The sequence below is a fragment of the Chanodichthys erythropterus genome, chromosome 11, assembly GCF_024489055.1.
Source record: "Chanodichthys erythropterus isolate Z2021 chromosome 11, ASM2448905v1, whole genome shotgun sequence".
In the NCBI taxonomy this organism is placed as follows: Eukaryota; Metazoa; Chordata; class Actinopteri; order Cypriniformes; family Xenocyprididae; genus Chanodichthys; species Chanodichthys erythropterus.
In genome coordinates this window covers 49,805,022-49,823,658 of record NC_090231.1, presented here as the reverse complement: position 1 = coordinate 49,823,658, position 18,637 = coordinate 49,805,022, and the positions used below count along the sequence as shown (strand labels likewise).

At 35.9% G+C, this 18,637-nt stretch overlaps 1 protein-coding gene across 8 annotated transcripts in view; it reads left to right on the top strand.

The window, feature by feature from the left end:
* The window catches only part of LOC137030024 (probable E3 ubiquitin-protein ligase HECTD4), a 91,895-nt gene that overhangs the window by 43,136 nt on the left and 30,122 nt on the right, over positions 1 to 18,637 (top strand). For 7 of the 8 annotated variants that reach the window (XM_067399966.1, XM_067399963.1, XM_067399965.1 and 4 more), the window contains exons 30-48: positions 8 to 143; positions 2,719 to 2,863; positions 2,963 to 3,129; positions 4,492 to 4,638; positions 6,685 to 6,869; positions 6,949 to 7,102; positions 8,237 to 8,517; positions 8,864 to 9,053; positions 9,933 to 10,014; positions 10,098 to 10,300; positions 11,334 to 11,469; positions 11,607 to 11,789; positions 12,984 to 13,148; positions 13,815 to 13,984; positions 14,116 to 14,231; positions 15,286 to 15,389; positions 16,082 to 16,243; positions 16,790 to 16,938; positions 17,079 to 17,158. In XM_067399966.1, coding sequence (XP_067256067.1) covers positions 8 to 143; positions 2,719 to 2,863; positions 2,963 to 3,129; positions 4,492 to 4,638; positions 6,685 to 6,869; positions 6,949 to 7,102; positions 8,237 to 8,517; positions 8,864 to 9,053; positions 9,933 to 10,014; positions 10,098 to 10,300; positions 11,334 to 11,469; positions 11,607 to 11,789; positions 12,984 to 13,148; positions 13,815 to 13,984; positions 14,116 to 14,231; positions 15,286 to 15,389; positions 16,082 to 16,243; positions 16,790 to 16,938; positions 17,079 to 17,158 — 2,955 coding nt within the window. The remainder of the gene's footprint in view (positions 1 to 7; positions 144 to 2,718; positions 2,864 to 2,962; positions 3,130 to 4,491; positions 4,639 to 6,684; positions 6,870 to 6,948; positions 7,103 to 8,236; positions 8,518 to 8,863; positions 9,054 to 9,932; positions 10,015 to 10,097; positions 10,301 to 11,333; positions 11,470 to 11,606; positions 11,790 to 12,983; positions 13,149 to 13,814; positions 13,985 to 14,115; positions 14,232 to 15,285; positions 15,390 to 16,081; positions 16,244 to 16,789; positions 16,939 to 17,078; positions 17,159 to 18,637) is intronic. The other variant, XM_067399964.1, reaches the window with a different exon arrangement.

Sequence of the window (18,637 nt, the reverse complement as noted above, 5' to 3'; positions counted from 1 at the left end):
CTTACAGCCTGTAAGTCTGTATCGGATGCTAAATCGATGGCTCCTATAGTGAAGCACCCTGTGTTCCTGCGCAGTATGTCCGCTCCCTCAGATTTGGAAATGATTGCCAACAGTGACGTGGAGTTCACACATGGAGCACAAAGGTACCTCTGTGACAGCAGAAGCATCAAATAACAGCTACAGAACAAATAGGTTCAACTCTAAATTCTGATTTGTAATATAGCCAATAAATAAACTAAGTAGTGCAATGTAGTGTTGTCAAAAATATCGATTTTCGATACATATCGATACTGAAATATTTGAAACGCTTCCAGTACTCATTTCCCGCAGGATAGGTACATGATACCAGCTGCGCTTTCTCTCTCTCATATCTCTCCGACAGCAAGTTGACTCACAAACCCACCTACCCATTTCATTTGCTCTGGATAAATACTGTTGGTGTTACAAGGCACAAATTCCAGTGTGGGATCGTGTGTATTACGCAAAAATTTGCTCATTCCCACAGATTTTGTGCTCACACTCAAGATGTGGCACATAAAGCCTCCTCTCAGTACTAAAATGATTTCTTTTTCACTGCTTATTGTACTTAAACTATCAAATATACACAAATAATGTCAAAATGCCGGTCTTCACATAAACACTGTCAGTTATGTTTTAAAGGCAGGGTAGGTAAAAAATGTATAAAAAACTTTTTTTCAAAATTTGTTTAAACTTTATTTATATATCAATACATAATTAAAATGTAAGTACTCTGAAAAAGAAAGTATAAAAATCGAGTGTCTGTAGACCTCTCACGACTGTTTTAAAGACAGCTCATTATTTCCATTCACTCCACCCCCTCCCTTCTGGGCTCCTTCCAAAGCCACGCCCCCAAAACGCATGAACGCGAGACTCCGACCACTGAGCTGGAAGACGCATTATTTACCTGAGACGAGCGGAGAGGAGGGAGCACAGTGCATGTAGTGACATCATGTCAGAATCACATGTAATAAAAATAACTTTATAATTATGAAGATAAACAAACAAGATGTATTTTAGTACTCACTATCAAGCTAGCATATTGATATTGGTAAAGTTTAAAATATATATTTTTTGATTCGTTAACGAGCTAGTTATCTATAAGGCAAAGCTAAAAACAGGTTGCATGATACACGTTTTTCCATTACCATCATTTACACTGTGATGAAGATGAATTTCGTGTAAGATTCATAACATACATTGTTCTACAGATAAACAGAGTAACATACACTCAAATATCAACTCACAACTGCATTGCAGACACAAAATAATAACACACACATACAACAAAGTGTGTACGACACACACAGATACAAGATAAAGACATCAGTAAACATAGGTAGAGAATATAAAAACAAAACAAAGGCGAAAAAAACGTGCAGGTAAACTTACAGGTGAACATGGTAAAAGAGTTAGACAGAGGGTAAATATAGTTCTAAGAAAAGTTCCTAGATGCGGAGTAACGTTAGGCCTACTATCTGTTAAACATGTATTTAGTTATCTAAAGCAAAATTATGCACAATTCAACACTATAGCTATCATCTTGAGCTAGGCCTATAGATTATTTATCGTCTCTACTACGGCTCGCTAAGTAATGTTATGTTAGCTATATTACGCAGCTACGTGTGCTAATGACACATGCTTCATGAAAAAATAAACAAAAAAATATGTATGATCAAAATACAAAAAGAAAGATTTACCTGTCCAGCAGAAATAAAGCCATCAAGGAGTCACTTTTCAGCCCCTTGAGTTCCCTCAGTTGAGAGGGAGTAAAATCTTTGCGTGGCAGGGGGAGCTGCCACTGGACCTGCCACGGTTATGTGCGCCTGCCTTGGGACCTTCCGTGGTTATATGCGCCTGCCTCGGGACCTGCCACTGTTATATGATGCATATATGATAAATGCCGATTGATGCATGCGTGCAAACTGTGCACAATCCTGCTCTCAGTTCTCGCCATCGCTGGAAAGCCATGCCTATATTAACTCGCGTTTTATTTCTTTGTTTATCCAAAGACTTTTTGTTCATTGCCTTTTCGTGTACTGTTACGGTCTTCCTTTTTTTGCCTGGTTTGCCTTTACTAACTGCATAGGCCGGTACTGTGAATTTTGCTTGCTGTTTCTCTGACATTGTTTTGGTATTCCTAGGATCCATGCCTCTTGAATTCCCCAAATCAAACGTGCGCGCGCAAGTGGGCAGGTCATGTGTGTCAAAAGGGAGGTTGCCATGGTTGCGAGAGAGTGACAGTCACCTCAGCCAATCCTATGTTTCGTCCCGGATGGAAATAATGAGCTGTGTTTAATACAGATTAAACGGTCTAGAGTCACTCGATTTTTATACTCTTTTTATCAGAGTTCTTACATTTTAATTATGCATGGATATATATAGAAAGTTTAAACAAATTTGGAACAAAATTTTTTGCCTACCCTGCCTTTAAGTGAATGTAAACAGTTGAGAAAGAAAGCGCATTTGTAACGGTATAATGGATCTGTGCGTCAGGTCCTAAAGTGACAGCAGCCTAATATACCTGCTGCTAAATTATGTGATAATATTAAAAATATCTGTATGGCAGTTTTTCCCCATGGTATTGATGTCAAAATTGTGGCCAGTGAAAATGCTGAGTGGCTAATAACTTTGGAAAACCACTAGCCACAGTGGCTGGTGAGCAAAAAACTAGTAGTAACTAATTGTCTGACTGTCTAGGAGACGCCTCCACCCATCCAGTCACCGGAGCAGCTCTTTTACACTACTACAGTCATTGGTCATTGAAGACAGCAAGGACAAGCCCACGTACAGCGTGCTCCTGGGACAGCTGTTTGCCTTCATAGGAACTACGCCTGATCAGACTGTAAGATCAGACACTAGCAGCAGGACACGTGTCAAACATCACTGTAGCCATTCAGTATTCTCACTTGCAATGTTTCTAAATTGAGTCTTATGCCTGCAGGTGTCCAGCACCAGCTTCCTGTCAGCAGCTCAGACGCGCTGGAGGAGAGGTCGCACGAGGAAGCAGGCTCTGGTTCACATGAGAGAGCTGCTCACCGCTGCTGTCCGGGTGGGAGGGGTCACACATCTGGTCGGCCCAGTTACCATGGTGCTGCAGGGTGGACCAAGGTACATTTAAACTGGTATAACAGCATGTTGCTGCTAAACTACTAGTTTGGGCTCAATAAGATTTTTCTGAGAAATTAAGTCAAGTCAAGTCACCTTTATTTATATAGGGCTTTATACAATACATATAGTTTCAAAGCAGCTTTAGAGTGATAGCAGGAAAATGATTAAATTATACAAACAGTTAATTTCTACTGTACAGCAGCTCATTACTCAGCTGAAGTCAGTTCAGTGTTGATTCAGTTCTGTTGTAAAGATCATATATTATTAACTTAGTTCATTTCATCCACAAAGCAGTTCTGCAGAAAACAGCGATGTCATCGTCCATCTCTAGTTCAGTTCTTATCCAATCAGTGCAGACGAATCAATAAATCAATGTTGAATAATACTGTTCATTTTATTGGTGAATAAAACTTTTGGGATGCGATAAATTGATCAAAAGTGACAGTAAAGATTTATAAAAGATTTCTAGATCAAATAAATACTTTTGAACTTACTATTCCTCAGAAAAATAATAAAAAATAATTGCACAAAATATGAAGATTCTAATAATAATAATAATTACAGTAATAGTGTGAAATATTATTATTAAAATAGTAATATTATTAAAAATGTTTAAAAGAACATTTTCTATTGTAATATATTGTAAAATGTAATTTATTCCTGTGATGCAAAGCTGAATTTTCTGCATCATTACTCCAGTCTTCAGTGTCACGATCCTTCAGTTATATGCTGATTTGCTGCTCAAAAAACATTTTTATTATCATTTGTGCTGCTTCGTATTTTTGTAGAACTGTGATACACTATCATTCAAAAGTTTGGGGTAAGAATCTTTCAGAAATTATTATTATTATTATTATTATTATTATTATTATTATTGCAAAGACACATTAAAATTGATCACAACCTCATGGTAAAGACATTTATAATACAATATTTAAAAAAAAAATGCTGTTCTTTTTTTTTTTTTATTAAACAGAGAATCCTGAAAAGGATCAAACATCAAAAACTATTTCCATCATTGATAATAAGAACCATTATTAATAATTGAGCACAATAAAAATTGATTGCAACTGAGCAGCAAAGCATTTTAGAATGATTTCTGAAGGATCATGTGACACTGAAGACTGGAGTAATGATGCTGAAAATTCAGCTTTTCATCACAGGATTAAATTAAATTCTAAAATATATTCAAGTAGAAAACAGTCATTTTAAATAGTAATAATATTTCATAATTTTACTGTATTAATGATCAAATAAATGCAGCCTTGGTGAGCATGAGAGACTTTAATTTAATAATGCTAGATGGATTGCATCTCTACCATGAAGCTTAAGTTGTCCATATGAATGTGCATGTTTGTGTAGAGTCGAGGAACTGACCTGTGGTGGCATGATGGAGCAGGTCCAGGAGGCCTTTGGAGAGACCATGACATCAGTGGTGTCTCTCTGTGCACGTTACCCAATAGCCTGTGCCAACAGCATCGGCCTGCTGTGCACCATACCCTACACCAGGCAAGCATCTTCAGCTCTTCATTTGATATTTTTAGGCCTCATGAGATCAAATGTTTTTTGCGGCTTACAGACCATGTCATTTTATATAGGTGATGGCAAAAGAAAAGTTGTCTCAGAGGTATTTTTTTGCTTCTTAAAGGGATAGTTCACCCAAAAATGAAAATTATCCCATGATTTATTCACCCTCAAGCCATCTTGGGTGTATATGAGTTTTTTCTTTCAGACGAACACAATCAGAGATATATTTAATAATGTCCTTAGTCCTCCAAGGTTTATAATGGTTGTGAATGGGGGCCACATTAAAAAAAAAATCCATCCATAAAGTAATTCATACAGCACTAGGGGGTTGATGAAGGCCTTTTGAAGCAAAGCGATGGGTTTTTGTTAGAAAAATATCAATTTTTAAAATGTAAAAAAAAAATCAAATAACTAGCTTCAGGCGGATGACCATACGCATACTGCGCAAGTCAACTTGTGCCAAATGAGTAATCCTTTGACACAATGTATGAGTATCATAAGCTTAGACGCCTCTCACGGTTCAAACAAATTCAAAACTCAAGTTCCTCTTCTCTTATATAAAAATCCTCCGACATTTCTTTTTAAAATTTCTTGTTTTACACTTCTAATCTGTGACCGTGTTTTGTTTTGCTCTCTCCTCTACGCCTCCGCGTTCGTCATTGCATTGAGTCAAAGGTTGCTCTTCCACTCAAATCAACTTGCGCAGCAAGCTTACGGTAGTCGCCAGAAGCTAGTTATTTGAATTTAGAAAGTTTTAAAATGTGCCCCCCCCCCCCCCCCCATTCACAACCATTATAAACCTTGGAGGACAAAGGATATTTTTAAATACATCTCTGATTGTGTTTGTCTGAAAAAAGATACATACGCTCAAGCCATCCTAAGTGTATATGGCTTGTATATAAGTAATTAATGGGATAATTTTTTTTTATTTTTGAGTGAACTATCCCTTTAAATTCGCATTAGTGAAATTTTGAGGGCAAAAAGGTCTATTGTCAATAGTGTTGTGTTGTTTGATCAGCTTGAAACTGATGCAAAATCTACGTGTGGAAATCTTTTGCTCTCACGCAAAATTCAGTAGTGCGGGTTCCTATTGAAATCATTGCATATTAAACAACTGTATATGACATCACTTTTAGGAATAATGTGCACCAATTAGTCATGCATAATGAACAATGACACTAGGAAAGTGCTTTAAAAAATAAATGGTGCCAATTTTGATAAAATGTTAAATTTAAAATCGTAAAATGCTACAGTAGCAGTGTAGTATTTATATACTATTACAGTATTCATGTTTTGAATTAACTTTTATTTTTATATTTTCAGTTTTTTTTTTTTTTCAGATTTAGTAATTTCATGTTCTTTTGTAATTTTTATTTAGTTCCTCCCCAGTATTTTTCATTTGAATAATTTTAGTACTTCAGCTGAAACTCATTTTATTTCAGTTAGTTGGCAAAGCTACATTTTTAATTTAATTTTTTTTCCCCCTAATGTTTAAGTAGTTATTTTATTTCAGCTTTATTCCAGTCCACAAAAAAAGATTTTTAATAGTTTTAACTAACAATAACATTACTGCACAGTAGGAAATACGTCAACACTAGACATAAAATAACTTAGTAACGCTTTACAGTAAGGTTCCTTTAGATAACATTAGTTAATTCATTAACTAACATTGACAATGACATTAACAATGAGCAATACACTCTTTATTACAGTATTTATTAATCTTTGTTAATGTTATTTAATAAAACTGTTCATTTTTAGGTCCATTAAATAATATTAACATACAGGTTTGATTTTAATAATATAGTAAATGTTGATATTAAAAAGTATGTTTCATTTGTTAGTTCATGTTAACTTATGTTCTTTACATTATGGTTCCATTTGTTAACATTAGTTATCATTTACCAATAACATTAAATAGGTAACCATACATTAATAACCAGGGATATTAGATGACTTGGAGTTACATCTGAAGTCAATATAAAATAAGAAACCCTTATCTAAAGTGTCGTCTGATGTTGTCCACAGGAGTGAGGAGCAGTGTCTCGTCCGCAGTGGTTTGGTTCAGCTGATGGACAGGCTGTGCAGTCTGAGTAGTCAGAGGGACTGCAGCTCGAATGAGAAACAAACCAAAAAACAGAAAGTAGCTACGATGGCCTGGGCAGCTTTTCAGGTGCTGGCCAACCGCTGCATTGAGTGGGAAAAAGTCGAAGGTGAGGAAAGTTTACAGTTCAAGAAGTACCACTACAAACCTGTTTAACTATAACTGACGCTAATGCTGTTGTCAAATAGGAGGCTCCACAGATGCAGTGCATTCTGGACTGGCACGACAGGTGTCTAGCTTACTAACTAATCACCTGGCTCGGGCGACAGACTGCTGCGGTAACCAAGCGGCAGGGAATGATGCTCTGCAGGATGTGCTCAGTTTGCTCAACGATCTGTCCAGGTAATTCTGGTTTTGCTTAATCGACTTCTCTGTTGTGGGGAGAAAGACATGAAGCATGAAGTAATTTAAATCACTATATTATTGATTTCTCAATTCTAATTATTTCATTCATATTTAAAGATGTTCATTTTCATCAAGTGCATGTTACTTTTTACATAATAATATACTTGTACAAAATGAATTTAATGTGGTCGGACATTGCTATACTTGCTATATAAAATATACTTTAATGTAATTTCTATTGAAACTTAAATATATTTGTAATGATGAAGTTGCAGTTTAGTACATCTAAAATATATTAACTTTTAATTGTAGTATTGCATAATACAATATAGTTAAAAATATAGTACATGTGCTTTAATATGTTAGTCAACGCATCAAAATAAGTGCAATTCTTTAAAGCATTATAAAAGATTAAAACATTTTAAAAATTTTATTTGACATTTATACAGTGTGCTTTTTAAAAGTATGCTTAAGTTTGTTAAGAAACATAGTTATGAAAGTGTACTCTCTTTAAGTACACTTAAGTGGTCTTTTATTTCAATAATATAATATTATCTTCAAGTCAGGTTTCTAAAAAAGAATATATATTTATTTATTTATTTTTTTTTTTTTTAAGAATAACCAGTGACTAGTAATGCACCGAAATGAATATTCTTGACCGAAACTGAAAATTCTTGGCCACATCCAAGTAGTGTGCATGAAATAGATGCTGAATATTCAAAATTCGTCATCGGAGAAGCATTAATTTAACGCCACTGACAATGATTGCGGCCCTTCAAAACCGAAAATTTTCAGTAGCTGACATCTTGACCAGTCTCTAATTATACTAATATAAGTTTAATTTCCTAAAGAGTGGTCCATAGAGGGTTAAGTACACATGAAACATGGTAACTGTTATCGGTTCAGTTTGAGTGTGACATAAATGAAAGCTTAGATGAGTCAGATGTCAATTTTTGATTGATTTGATAAATCTGTTCATTCATGAATCATATTTTTTTTTTTGTATTTCAAGTCCGTCATTAATTAAACTGTGCCTAACTTTCAACTAGTTAAATATTAAGTATAAGTGTTAATGGGTTTAGTTGATTTAACTGATTTCAACTGTTGCTCTGCCATTTCTCCCCTTCCAAGGAGCCACATAGGCAAGACCATCCTGAGCCAGCCTGCCTGTGTGTCCAAACTTCTGTCCCTGCTACTGGATCAGCGGCCCTCGCCCAAACTGGTGCTGATTATCCTGCAGTTATGCCGTGCTGCGCTGCCACTTATGAGTGTGGAGGACTGTGGGAATGTAGCACTTCCTTCCTGGAGCTACTCAACAAATGCACTGGATGCAGAGCAGCAAGATGCCAATGATCCTGCCTTCCGCATCGCATCACTGCTGCTGGCTAAGCTGGCAGACTATGTGGTGCCAGGTATGAGAAATTGTTGCTTGGCATGAATAAAAACTTAGGAGCAAGTAAGATGTTTTTGGCTACATTTATTATCAAAAATACATTAAAAGCAGAAATATTGTAAAATATTATTACAATTTAAAATAACCTTTTTTCCATTTGAATATCTTTTAAAACTTATTCCTGTGATGGAAAGATGAATTTTCAGCATCATTACTCCAGCCATCAGTGTCACATGATCTTTCAGAAATCATTATAATTTGCTGATTTGCTGCTCTTTCTCGCTCTCTCTCTCTATCTTCTGAACTAAATTCTGAAAAATATTGTTTTTCTTTCTTTCGTATTTTTATTTAATCTCCTCACTTAGGTTGCCAGACTTTGCTCTCCCCCAGCGCCTCAGAGCCTGACACTAGTCTGACACGGGCCTGTCCTAAGAGCAGTGCTAAGACTGACAGAGACGCTAGTGAGGAAGGTGAAGCGGTGGATGGCAAGCTGTCCATTTTCATCCATAAGAGAGAAGACCAGTCATCACATGAGGTGCTTCAGCCATTACTCAGGTAATAACACTGGACGGCCACACTATAAAACACATCAACCTCAGTAGCCGTTTTTCCACTGCCAGGAAAAAAGCGGGCATGCTAGTGCATGCCAGTCCAACCGTGTTTCCACTGTCACTTCCAGGGCTTGATTGGAGCTTCCTAAGGGCCAACGGCCAGGTTTTTTTGGCCCACTGAATATTTTGGTTCAAAGCGGGCCAGCCCGGGCTTGAGGGAGTGGTTACAAACAAAGGCAGAGTTTATCTGAGTCTGGAGACTGCAGCACCGCAGAAGATTTCATATACCAGCTAACATCAGCATTAAAGACTTTTAAAATCATTTTAGCTCAAAACTCCCTTTCAGACAGTAGTGATTGTTTTAAACAACTTATGTGGTGATCAGAATCCACACTGGATCACAAACAGAAGGCAGAAATATTTATATGTGTTGCAAAAGACTATACGTGCTAACCATTACCATAGTAATCATGATAAATACGAATGCTTGAAGAAATCTGACAAATCCTATAGGCTATAACGATCACAATCGTGTATTTATTTTATCTGTTAGTACATGTCGTCTCTTGCCGGACTGTCTGATATCCATGTTTAGCTATTCATATGTCATAAAATAAAGCAACTCTGTTTTTTTGGGAGCTTCCTCTGTTTCTCGGATTGAAAATATAACCGTATTGGGACTGTCACTTGAGAGAGCGCTAAAGTTCCTCAGGTCGTATTTTTGGTGGAAAATATGAAGAAATTATCAATCTTTGTGAATGTGATGTAAACATACTGTCCTTTGACTACAAATAAACAGAAACAGACACGACTGAAAAAAAGTTCATTAAACCTATTTTATAAAAGTTGTGATTGATGTCAGTATTTGTATGATACCTTGCAGCAGCTCAGAGGGTCGTCCTTTCCGTCTCGGCACAGGAGCGAACATGGAGAAGGTAGTGAAGATGGATCGAGATATGACAAAGGTCAGCTATGGTTTAGTGTTCACTCTTTTGGAGAGCAAAAAGCAGTCATGCTGAATGTGTAAAATCTGCTCATCTTTATGCAGAGTGGCTGCTGTGAGGTGATTACAGAAGAGGCATCATCTGCTTTGCGGAAAGCCAATAAGTGGGCTCAATCTGGGCTTATTGTTAGTGTGGGTCCACCAATAGAGAGCACTGGCCAGGAGAACTCTGGTGTATCCAATACAGGTGACAAGAAGAAAACTGCCCAGTCTACAGTCTGCCGAGAGAGGAACGCCGAATTGGCTCGGTAAGAAAAATATACTTAGCTACCTCTTGAATGTACAGTATATCCAAAAGGAAACTGACTGTCTTCAGGAAAGTGTTGATGGATGCATAATAGGGGTAACCACTGTATTTCTGCTTTTCCATAAGCACCACCTACTGTGAGATGATTGAATTAGCATTGTGTTCAGCCCGCCTGCCGTTTTTAATCAGGCCAATTACATATAACATGCATTATTAGGCTAAAATGTGAGGAAACTTTTTGCTTTTAGCAAAACTTCATTGTATTTTATTTTATTTATTATTTAAATCATAGCTTTTACAGTAATTTTACTGTACATTACAATAGACATTGATGTTGTTTAAAAAAATGTTGCTATCTAAACAATACTACCATTCAAAAGTGTGAAATAATTTTTTTTTTTTTTTAAATCTTTTTGAAAAATGTCTCTTATGCTTACCAATTCTGCATTTATTTGATCAAAAATACAGTAAAAATAGTAATATTGTGGATATATTATCACAATTTAAAATAACTGTTTTCTATTTGAATATATATATATATATATATATATATATATATATATATATATATTTTTTTTTTTTTTTTAAGTTTAAAATTCCTGCGATGCAAAACTGCATCATCACTCCAGTCTTCAGTGTCACATGATCCTTCAGAAATCATTCTAATATGCTGATTTGCTGCTCAAGAAGCATTTCTTATTATTATTATAAATGTTGATTTTGCTGTGTGATGTGATACACTACCATCCAAAAGTTTGGGTTTAGTAAAGCTGGGCCCACATTTAACGACTAGCTAAAACATTCTAAGACTGTGCTCAGCATACAGCGATTGTTTCCTGTGACTGAAGCAGATTTACATACACACAGAATTTGAACACCGACTGTAATCGCAGACTGAACGCAACTGGACGCGTTTGAGCGCGATCAGTCATAAGTATCGATTTACATTCATAATCGGAAAAGAAAAGAAAAGAACAGAAACCATGTTTGACCATCACTGTAGTTATGTTCTAATATCCGAATTTTCGAAACAGTTCAGATCCAGTGAGGCCATTCATCAGTGGTCACGTGGCTAACAGCATGGCTGCTGAGGTCATCGCTCTGCTCCACAGTCTTTTGACTGCACCTGAATCCAACACTGCTCAAATATGGACCAGCACGGCAGAAAAGGTGAGCTGCCGTTCTTGATTCTTGCCCTAACATGCTCTAACAAGGGTACAGTTACAACTGGCCTATTAAATTAATAATTGAATCTCAGCGCTCATTCAAACAGACATCAGTGTTGAAATCTTCTGTCCTCTCCTCAGGTGTTGTCCAGGGCATTGATGTACATTCCTCAGTTAGGCAAGTATGCTGAGAGTATTCTGGAGAGCGGTAACAGCAGCGGCAGGAAGTTAGCCAAGCTGCAGGCGATTGGCCGACAGGCTGTAGCGGCTCTCTGTGCACTAGGTGGATTCAAGGAGACCATCAAGATTGGTTCTGAAGTCCAGGTGACCCATTAATTTAACCTGTTAAACTTTTTGAACATAGACCTGAAAATGCATTATCTAAAGTTGGTTGTAATTCATGAATGCTTTGCAGTGCTTTCTGATTATTGTTGAAGTGAAAGCACTTTACGTTAAAACGTTACAGAAGTTTACTGTAAAGCAAATGAACTGTACTAAACATGTTTTATATCAAACAAAGTATGTATTTTACATATGCTAGAAAATCAAAGCCTTATGTCTAATCAAGTTGTGTTCCAAATTTGAAGTTGATATCACAAAAATTGAGGTGTGATTCTGTTTAGGTGTTTTTAAGCTTTCAAATATGGAAGCTTGCTTCTGCCACTGAATAAAAAATAAAAAAGGTAATTGCAACTTTTTATGTCACGATTCTGACTTTTTCTCTCAGACTTGCGTGATATAAACTCCCTATTGCAAGTTATAAAGTCAGAATTGTGTGATATAAAGTCAGAATTCTTTTTTTCTCAGAATTGTGAGAGCTATAAATTAGATATAAACCCACAATTCTGAGAAAAGAAGTCAGAATTGTGAGCTAAAAATTTGCAATTGCTAGAAAAAAGTCAGTTTATAAAACGTCAGTTTAACGTGCAATTCAGACTATTTTTTTTGCAATTGTAAGTTTATATCTCACAATTTTATTACATTATAACTCGCAATTGTGAGTTTATATCTCACAATTCTGATGTTGTTCGCAATTATGAGTTTATATGTAAAAAAAAGTCAGAATTGTGAGATAAAAAAGTTGTTTAAGCATAATAGAGTTTTTAAGTGCAGCTGCTTTGTGTACAGGGGTAACTGCTGTATTTCTGCTTTTTTGATCGTGAATTAGCATTTGCGTTCTGCCTTGCTGCTGTTTTTGTTCAGACCAATTACATATAACATGCATAATCAGGCTGAAATGTGAGGTTTATCATTTTTTATAAATTTTTTTGCTTTTGGCAATACTAATAAAAAGTTGCAATTATCTTTTTTATTTTTTATTTAGTGGCGGAAACAAGCTTCCATAATAAAATGATACCTAATTTATGATGATTACTAAAATATGTGATAGGAAAAACCTTTCTACTGACAGTTAACAGGTAGATGCACAATTTAGCAGATAACTTAAATCTCAGTGGCTTACATGACAAATATGTTGCTGAAGTATTTACCTCTGTCCATGTCTGTTCTCTGTGGCAGGTGGTGGGTAAAGGTGTATTGGATAGTGTTGGTGTGGTCATATCCATTAATGAGCAGGAGGGCATCGCCACTGTCAAGTTTCCTTCCTGCGATTACCGCCGCACAAGCAAGGCGTCTGATATCCTCACTGTACCCATATCCCGCCTCTGCACCCCCCGTTCTGAGGTAATCACCTCTCAAACAAAGTATAAAACTGCACAATTGTAATTTTGTTGTCATATAGTTAGCAATATTCTTAACTTTTGCATTGAAAAATTAAACTATTTTCAGCTCAGTATCATTCCTAGCCCATTATTATCTACCCCATTTCTATTCAACTGTATGGTCAATGTTTTTTTTTTTTTCATACTTATTTCCTTGTAATGAATGAAATTAAGTACATTTTACTTGATTTCTTCTTATAATATCATAAATAATATACTTGAAAATGTTATGCTTAAGCGTGATCTGAATGTACTGTTTTCCGACACGTCATTGCATGTTAATTGCAATTAATGCAATTACTCTTATTAATGATGTGGAATCATCTTAGAACTTTTCCATAGTGATTTTATGCATCTACAGTAGTTAACAAACATGTTCCAGTTCATAAATGTATAGTAAAAACCCACTGTTTACATAACAAGGTGAACATACTGCAAGAAAGAAATGCTGGGATAAAGCCAGAAAAACGGATGTTTTGAAATACCCTGTTGATACATGATTAAACTTTCCTTGCCTTGTCTTGCCTTTGCCTCAGGCCATTTCAAAAGCTTGATAATTTCTAAAGCAGCTCAGATATCTGATATCATGTCTTAATCTTGTCTCATGGTGCTCTGTGTTTGTTGTAAGGCTCTGCCACTGCATAAGCTGTCCATCACAGAGAAGGTTGTTCAGGCAGTGCAGTCAATGTTACTACCACAGGAGGGCAGTCTGTCTATCCACACATCCCTCCCTGCGTCTGGAGACGGATCCAGTCCTGTGATGGCTGTGGTGCGTCTTCTGGCCGAGATCAGAACTAGGTCAGACTCTCAATGCATCTTATATTGTGACATAGCACAGCCAAAACAAGAATGTGGAAGACTGTGTCATTGTACAGTACAGTTATAAACCCGTATGGGACATTTATTCTGCGTGTCTTTGACTCTGTCAGAGCGTGTTTGGTGATGGCACAGCTGCTTGAGGACAGCTCGTTTTGTGAAGAGTTCATTCAGCAGTGTCCAGCAGCAGTGGAGGTGCTCAACCTGATTGCTCAGGAGTGTAGTCCTGGTGAGTGGCAACAATAGAGATGTGAAAAAGGCTGTGGCATCTATCTATTCTACACCCAAAAACATAATTTTAATTGTAAAATAAAATGTAAAAATGTATTTATTTATAAAAATGTATTTGATTTTATTTATATTACATATTTTTTTACATATATTTAAATTATTTTACATAGTTTTACAAAATGTTTATATAAATTACATACACTGTACTGGTAAAATAATAATATAATCTTTAAATATACATAATGGATAAATAACTTTTAATTAAAAGTAATTACAGTGCCTGTAGAAAATCAGCATACCCCTTTAAAGTAGTTACTTTATTTGTTGTACAGCCTGAAATCAAAACCTATTCCAAAAAAAAAAAAAAAAAAAAAAAAACTTTTCCAGCTTTGTAAAAAGTAATTTATTGTCATAATTGTGATTTCATAATATTTAGACATAAATCCAACTGAAGAAAACTTGTGAAAAGATGTCTTTCACTTAGTTAAATAGCACATAGCAAATAGTGGAGCTCTGCAGCCATCTACTGATAAAAGTGATAATTTTTTACTTTTAAAACTGCATTTTCCAAAAGATGGGCAAAAATCTTACACTAAACCATGTAACATTATCCATGTTATCCCCATGAATGAAAGTTACAAATGTGGTTCTTTTATCGAGTGAATTTTATATAAAAACATTAATAAACAGAGTAAAATTAAAAAAAAAAAATATATATATATATATATATATATATATATATATATATATATATATATTTTTTTTTTTTTTTTTTTTTTTGTTACAAAATTACATTTTGTTGTACTTTTTTTTTTTTTTTTTTTTTTGTGTAGATCTAGAAAGTGTTAATCACTGTACACAGTTTCATGCCATTTGAAAAAAAAAAAAGAGGTTTTGCAGAATGTTCAAGCAGCTCTTTTCCATACAATGGACCATAAAAGTAGTCCAAACAACTGGTACAATATATATTCCAAGTCTTCTGAAGCCATATGATATCTTCCTGTAAGTAAAACACCATTTATTGGCATGGCTGGTTCTGTATGTGTTTATAGGAGAGCGTTTAGTGATGGTTGAGGTGCAGTGTGAGAGGGTTAGGATGCTTTATCGAGACTGTGCTCGTCCTCCACCACCTCCAGTACAAACTGATCAACGACAGGTGAGTTGAGCCTCTTTAGTGCTAATTTAACATGATCAAGAGAAGCCTTTGGGTTTGTTTTTTTTGTTTTTGTTTTTTTTAAGATTGATTGAAGTGTGATATAATTTATCTACTACCATTCTCTCAGCTTCCTGCTTGCCTTATATAGGCTGCCCTGTAAACACGAAACGATTGGCAGACATAAAGCTCCTCAAAGACTGATTGGATGAACAAATAATCTGACCGCTTTGTGATGATTTATGAATACCTTGCTTAGCAAACACAATAGGGCTATAACAATAAATCGATGCTTCTTGATTCATGGATGGATTCCGAGATTTTCCAAATGCATAGCGATTCTCTCGAATCCATTCTGAGCTTAGTTTTTAACAGCAAATGGCACTCTACACTAGTTTTTAACCGCATGCTGAAATGCTTATCAAGAAGAGCGGTCATGCGTTCGGCTGAGTCTGAGAATGTACTTGCACCTCAGAATGCTTTTATGATGCAAAATGTAAAGGTTCAAGTGGTGTGTGTAAGGAATTGGAAGCAAGCAGAGTACAGCTGTTTCTAAAGCACGCAGTGCCATCTGCTGTTAAAAACTAAGCTCAGAATGAATTCGAGACAGAATTGTGATGCATTCGGAAAATATCAGAATTTATTTTCCCAGGCCTAAAACACAACCCTTTTTTTTTCTCTCTCTCTCTCCGCAGCCTAAAGAAATCACATGGTGTCCGTCACGTGTCTTCCCTCCGGTTCGGGCCTGCATGTTCTCTTCACACTTGACCTCTGTGACCTTTCTGGCCGATCCAAGTGCAGGTGGAGGCCTTCCCAGAGGAACTTTCATCTACGCCACTTCACCTGTGCCTGTTCAGGTAACTACATGCACTTAAAAAATAAAAATAAAATAAAGAAATTAATACTTCTATTCAGCAAGGACACTAAATTGATCAAACGTGAGAGTAAAGGCATTGATAATGTTACAAAATATTTTAAATAAATGCTGTTCTTTTGAACTTTCTATCCATTCTTGGAAAATATGTGTCACAGTTTCCACAAAAATATTAACGGTTTTCAACTTTGTTAATAGTAAGAATTTTTTTTTTTTTTTTTTTTTTTTTGGAGCAGCAAATAAGCATATTAGAATGTTTTCTAATGATGCTGAAAATTCAGCTTTGAATCACAGGAATAAATTACATTTTAATATTAACATAGTATTAAAATAGAAATCAGATATTTTAAATTATACTAATATTTCACTGTTTTTACTGTATTTTTGATCAAATAAATGCAGCTTTGGTGCACATAACAGAATTCTTTCAAAAACATGAAAAAAACCCAAATATTTGAATAGTAGTGTAAAGACAATAAAAGTTGTCTGTATCTCTTTTTTATTTTCTCTCTCTTTTTCTGGTTACCAGGCTCCTTCTTTTTACTGGGAGATAGAGATTGTTTCTTTTGGAGATTCAGAGGATGATAGCGGTCCTATAGTGTCGTTTGGTTTTTCCCCGGAGGCTGAGAAGAGAGACGGTGCCTGGACGAATCCTGTTGGCACCTGTCTATTCCACAAGTACTGACCCATTCTGTTAACCTTTCAATCAGCTTTCACTCGTACTGACTATCAACCTGTTCTTTCTGTTCCTCTCTGCTTCCCATCCTAACTCCTTTCTTTTTACATGTCGTCCTTGTTGTTGTTTCTCTCCCGCTCAGTAATGGGAGGGCAGTACACTATAATGGCTCCAGTTTGCTGCAGTGGAAGAGTGTGAGACTAGACGTGGCTCTACTTCCTGGTGAGACAGGGCCTTTATTCATTTGAGCATTCAGACATTAACTACAGGCACATTGTTGTTCAAGCCGACTGCCTTTATGGGCAACAGTGTTGGGGAAGCTACTTTGGAAACTGTAGCTTCCCAAGCTACAACCTCAGTTAATTACTTAATTCAAAAATGAATTTTTTTAGGTGTTTATGGCTCATTAGTATGATATAGCGACTGAATGCCAGTGGGTGGGGCCTATGGGGCAATGATGCATACCTATTTGTCTATGTCTTGCCCTAGAGGCAGTTATATGAAAAGTATTTGCCTGTGTGACATCGCAAACCTGTTTTTGGAGCTTGATTAAATTAATGCTTTTTTATAATGAGGAGAACATTTTAAGCTATGAAACTTGTTTTAATGGTTCAAAGACCTCTTATATGTCAAAAGATCAAGGCAAATATGATTTCTCATGTCATGACCCCTTTAACAACACATACATTTACACTGCATAGTGCCGGATCTTGGTATGCGCTCTCTCCTCACACATCAGATGCATGCTTCATATTCATGCCAGTTTCATGAGATTGCGCTCACTCTCCATTCTGCTCACCTCTCTTATTGAAAATGAATTGAGATGTAGTGGGTTACTTTTTTTCCGTTTAATATTATATTATTTAATATATTTTCCAAAATAAATGAACTAAAATATACTAATGTAATATTGAATGACACACTACATTTAAAATTACTGTAAATTTAGTACTTTACATGTGCTTAAGTATGTTAGTGAACACATTATAATGTGCACTTCTTAAAAGCACAACAAGAGATTATTAAAATATAATGAAATGCAATTGAAATGTAAATAAAGTGATCATTCATAATCATATTATTTAGCATTGCATATTATTTAGTTTTTCTCATGACTGCTAGTTGGCTATTCTATACCCTAACTCTTATAACTAATGCTTGCTGTTTGCTATTTTTGCGCTAATTACTCTTTATTTCATTTTTATTTTCCCATTGTCATTTTGTTTCCTGAGCTTGGGTGATTATTATTGAACACAGTCAAACTTAAAACTAAAATTTGTGTTTAAAGATCTGAAAATGAGTGTTAAGACTGTAGGAGCATGATGATTAATATTGATTGATTATTGACTCAGCTGTTAAAGGTGCAATATGTAAGATTTTCTATCCGCTAGAGGTCACTAGAGGCCTATTCAAAACAAAGGTGTAGCTTGATAACGGCAAGTTTGAGGGCAGAATCTTGGGACATGTGGTCTTCATATCACAGCCGGTGGAAACAATCTGGATAGGACTCAGGAAGAAATCATGTTCATGGATGTGATTATTAACTGTTAATAATCAGAGCAGTTACTGTAGAATGAAGCAGAGCAGGACCGAGTGTTGAGGGAGCTGAACGAGGCCGCTGGAGTGATTTCGCAACACCCGCCTCACAAGCAGCGGAACTTTTATTATGACACAGTCCCCAGCGCTGCTTCCACTTTTCTG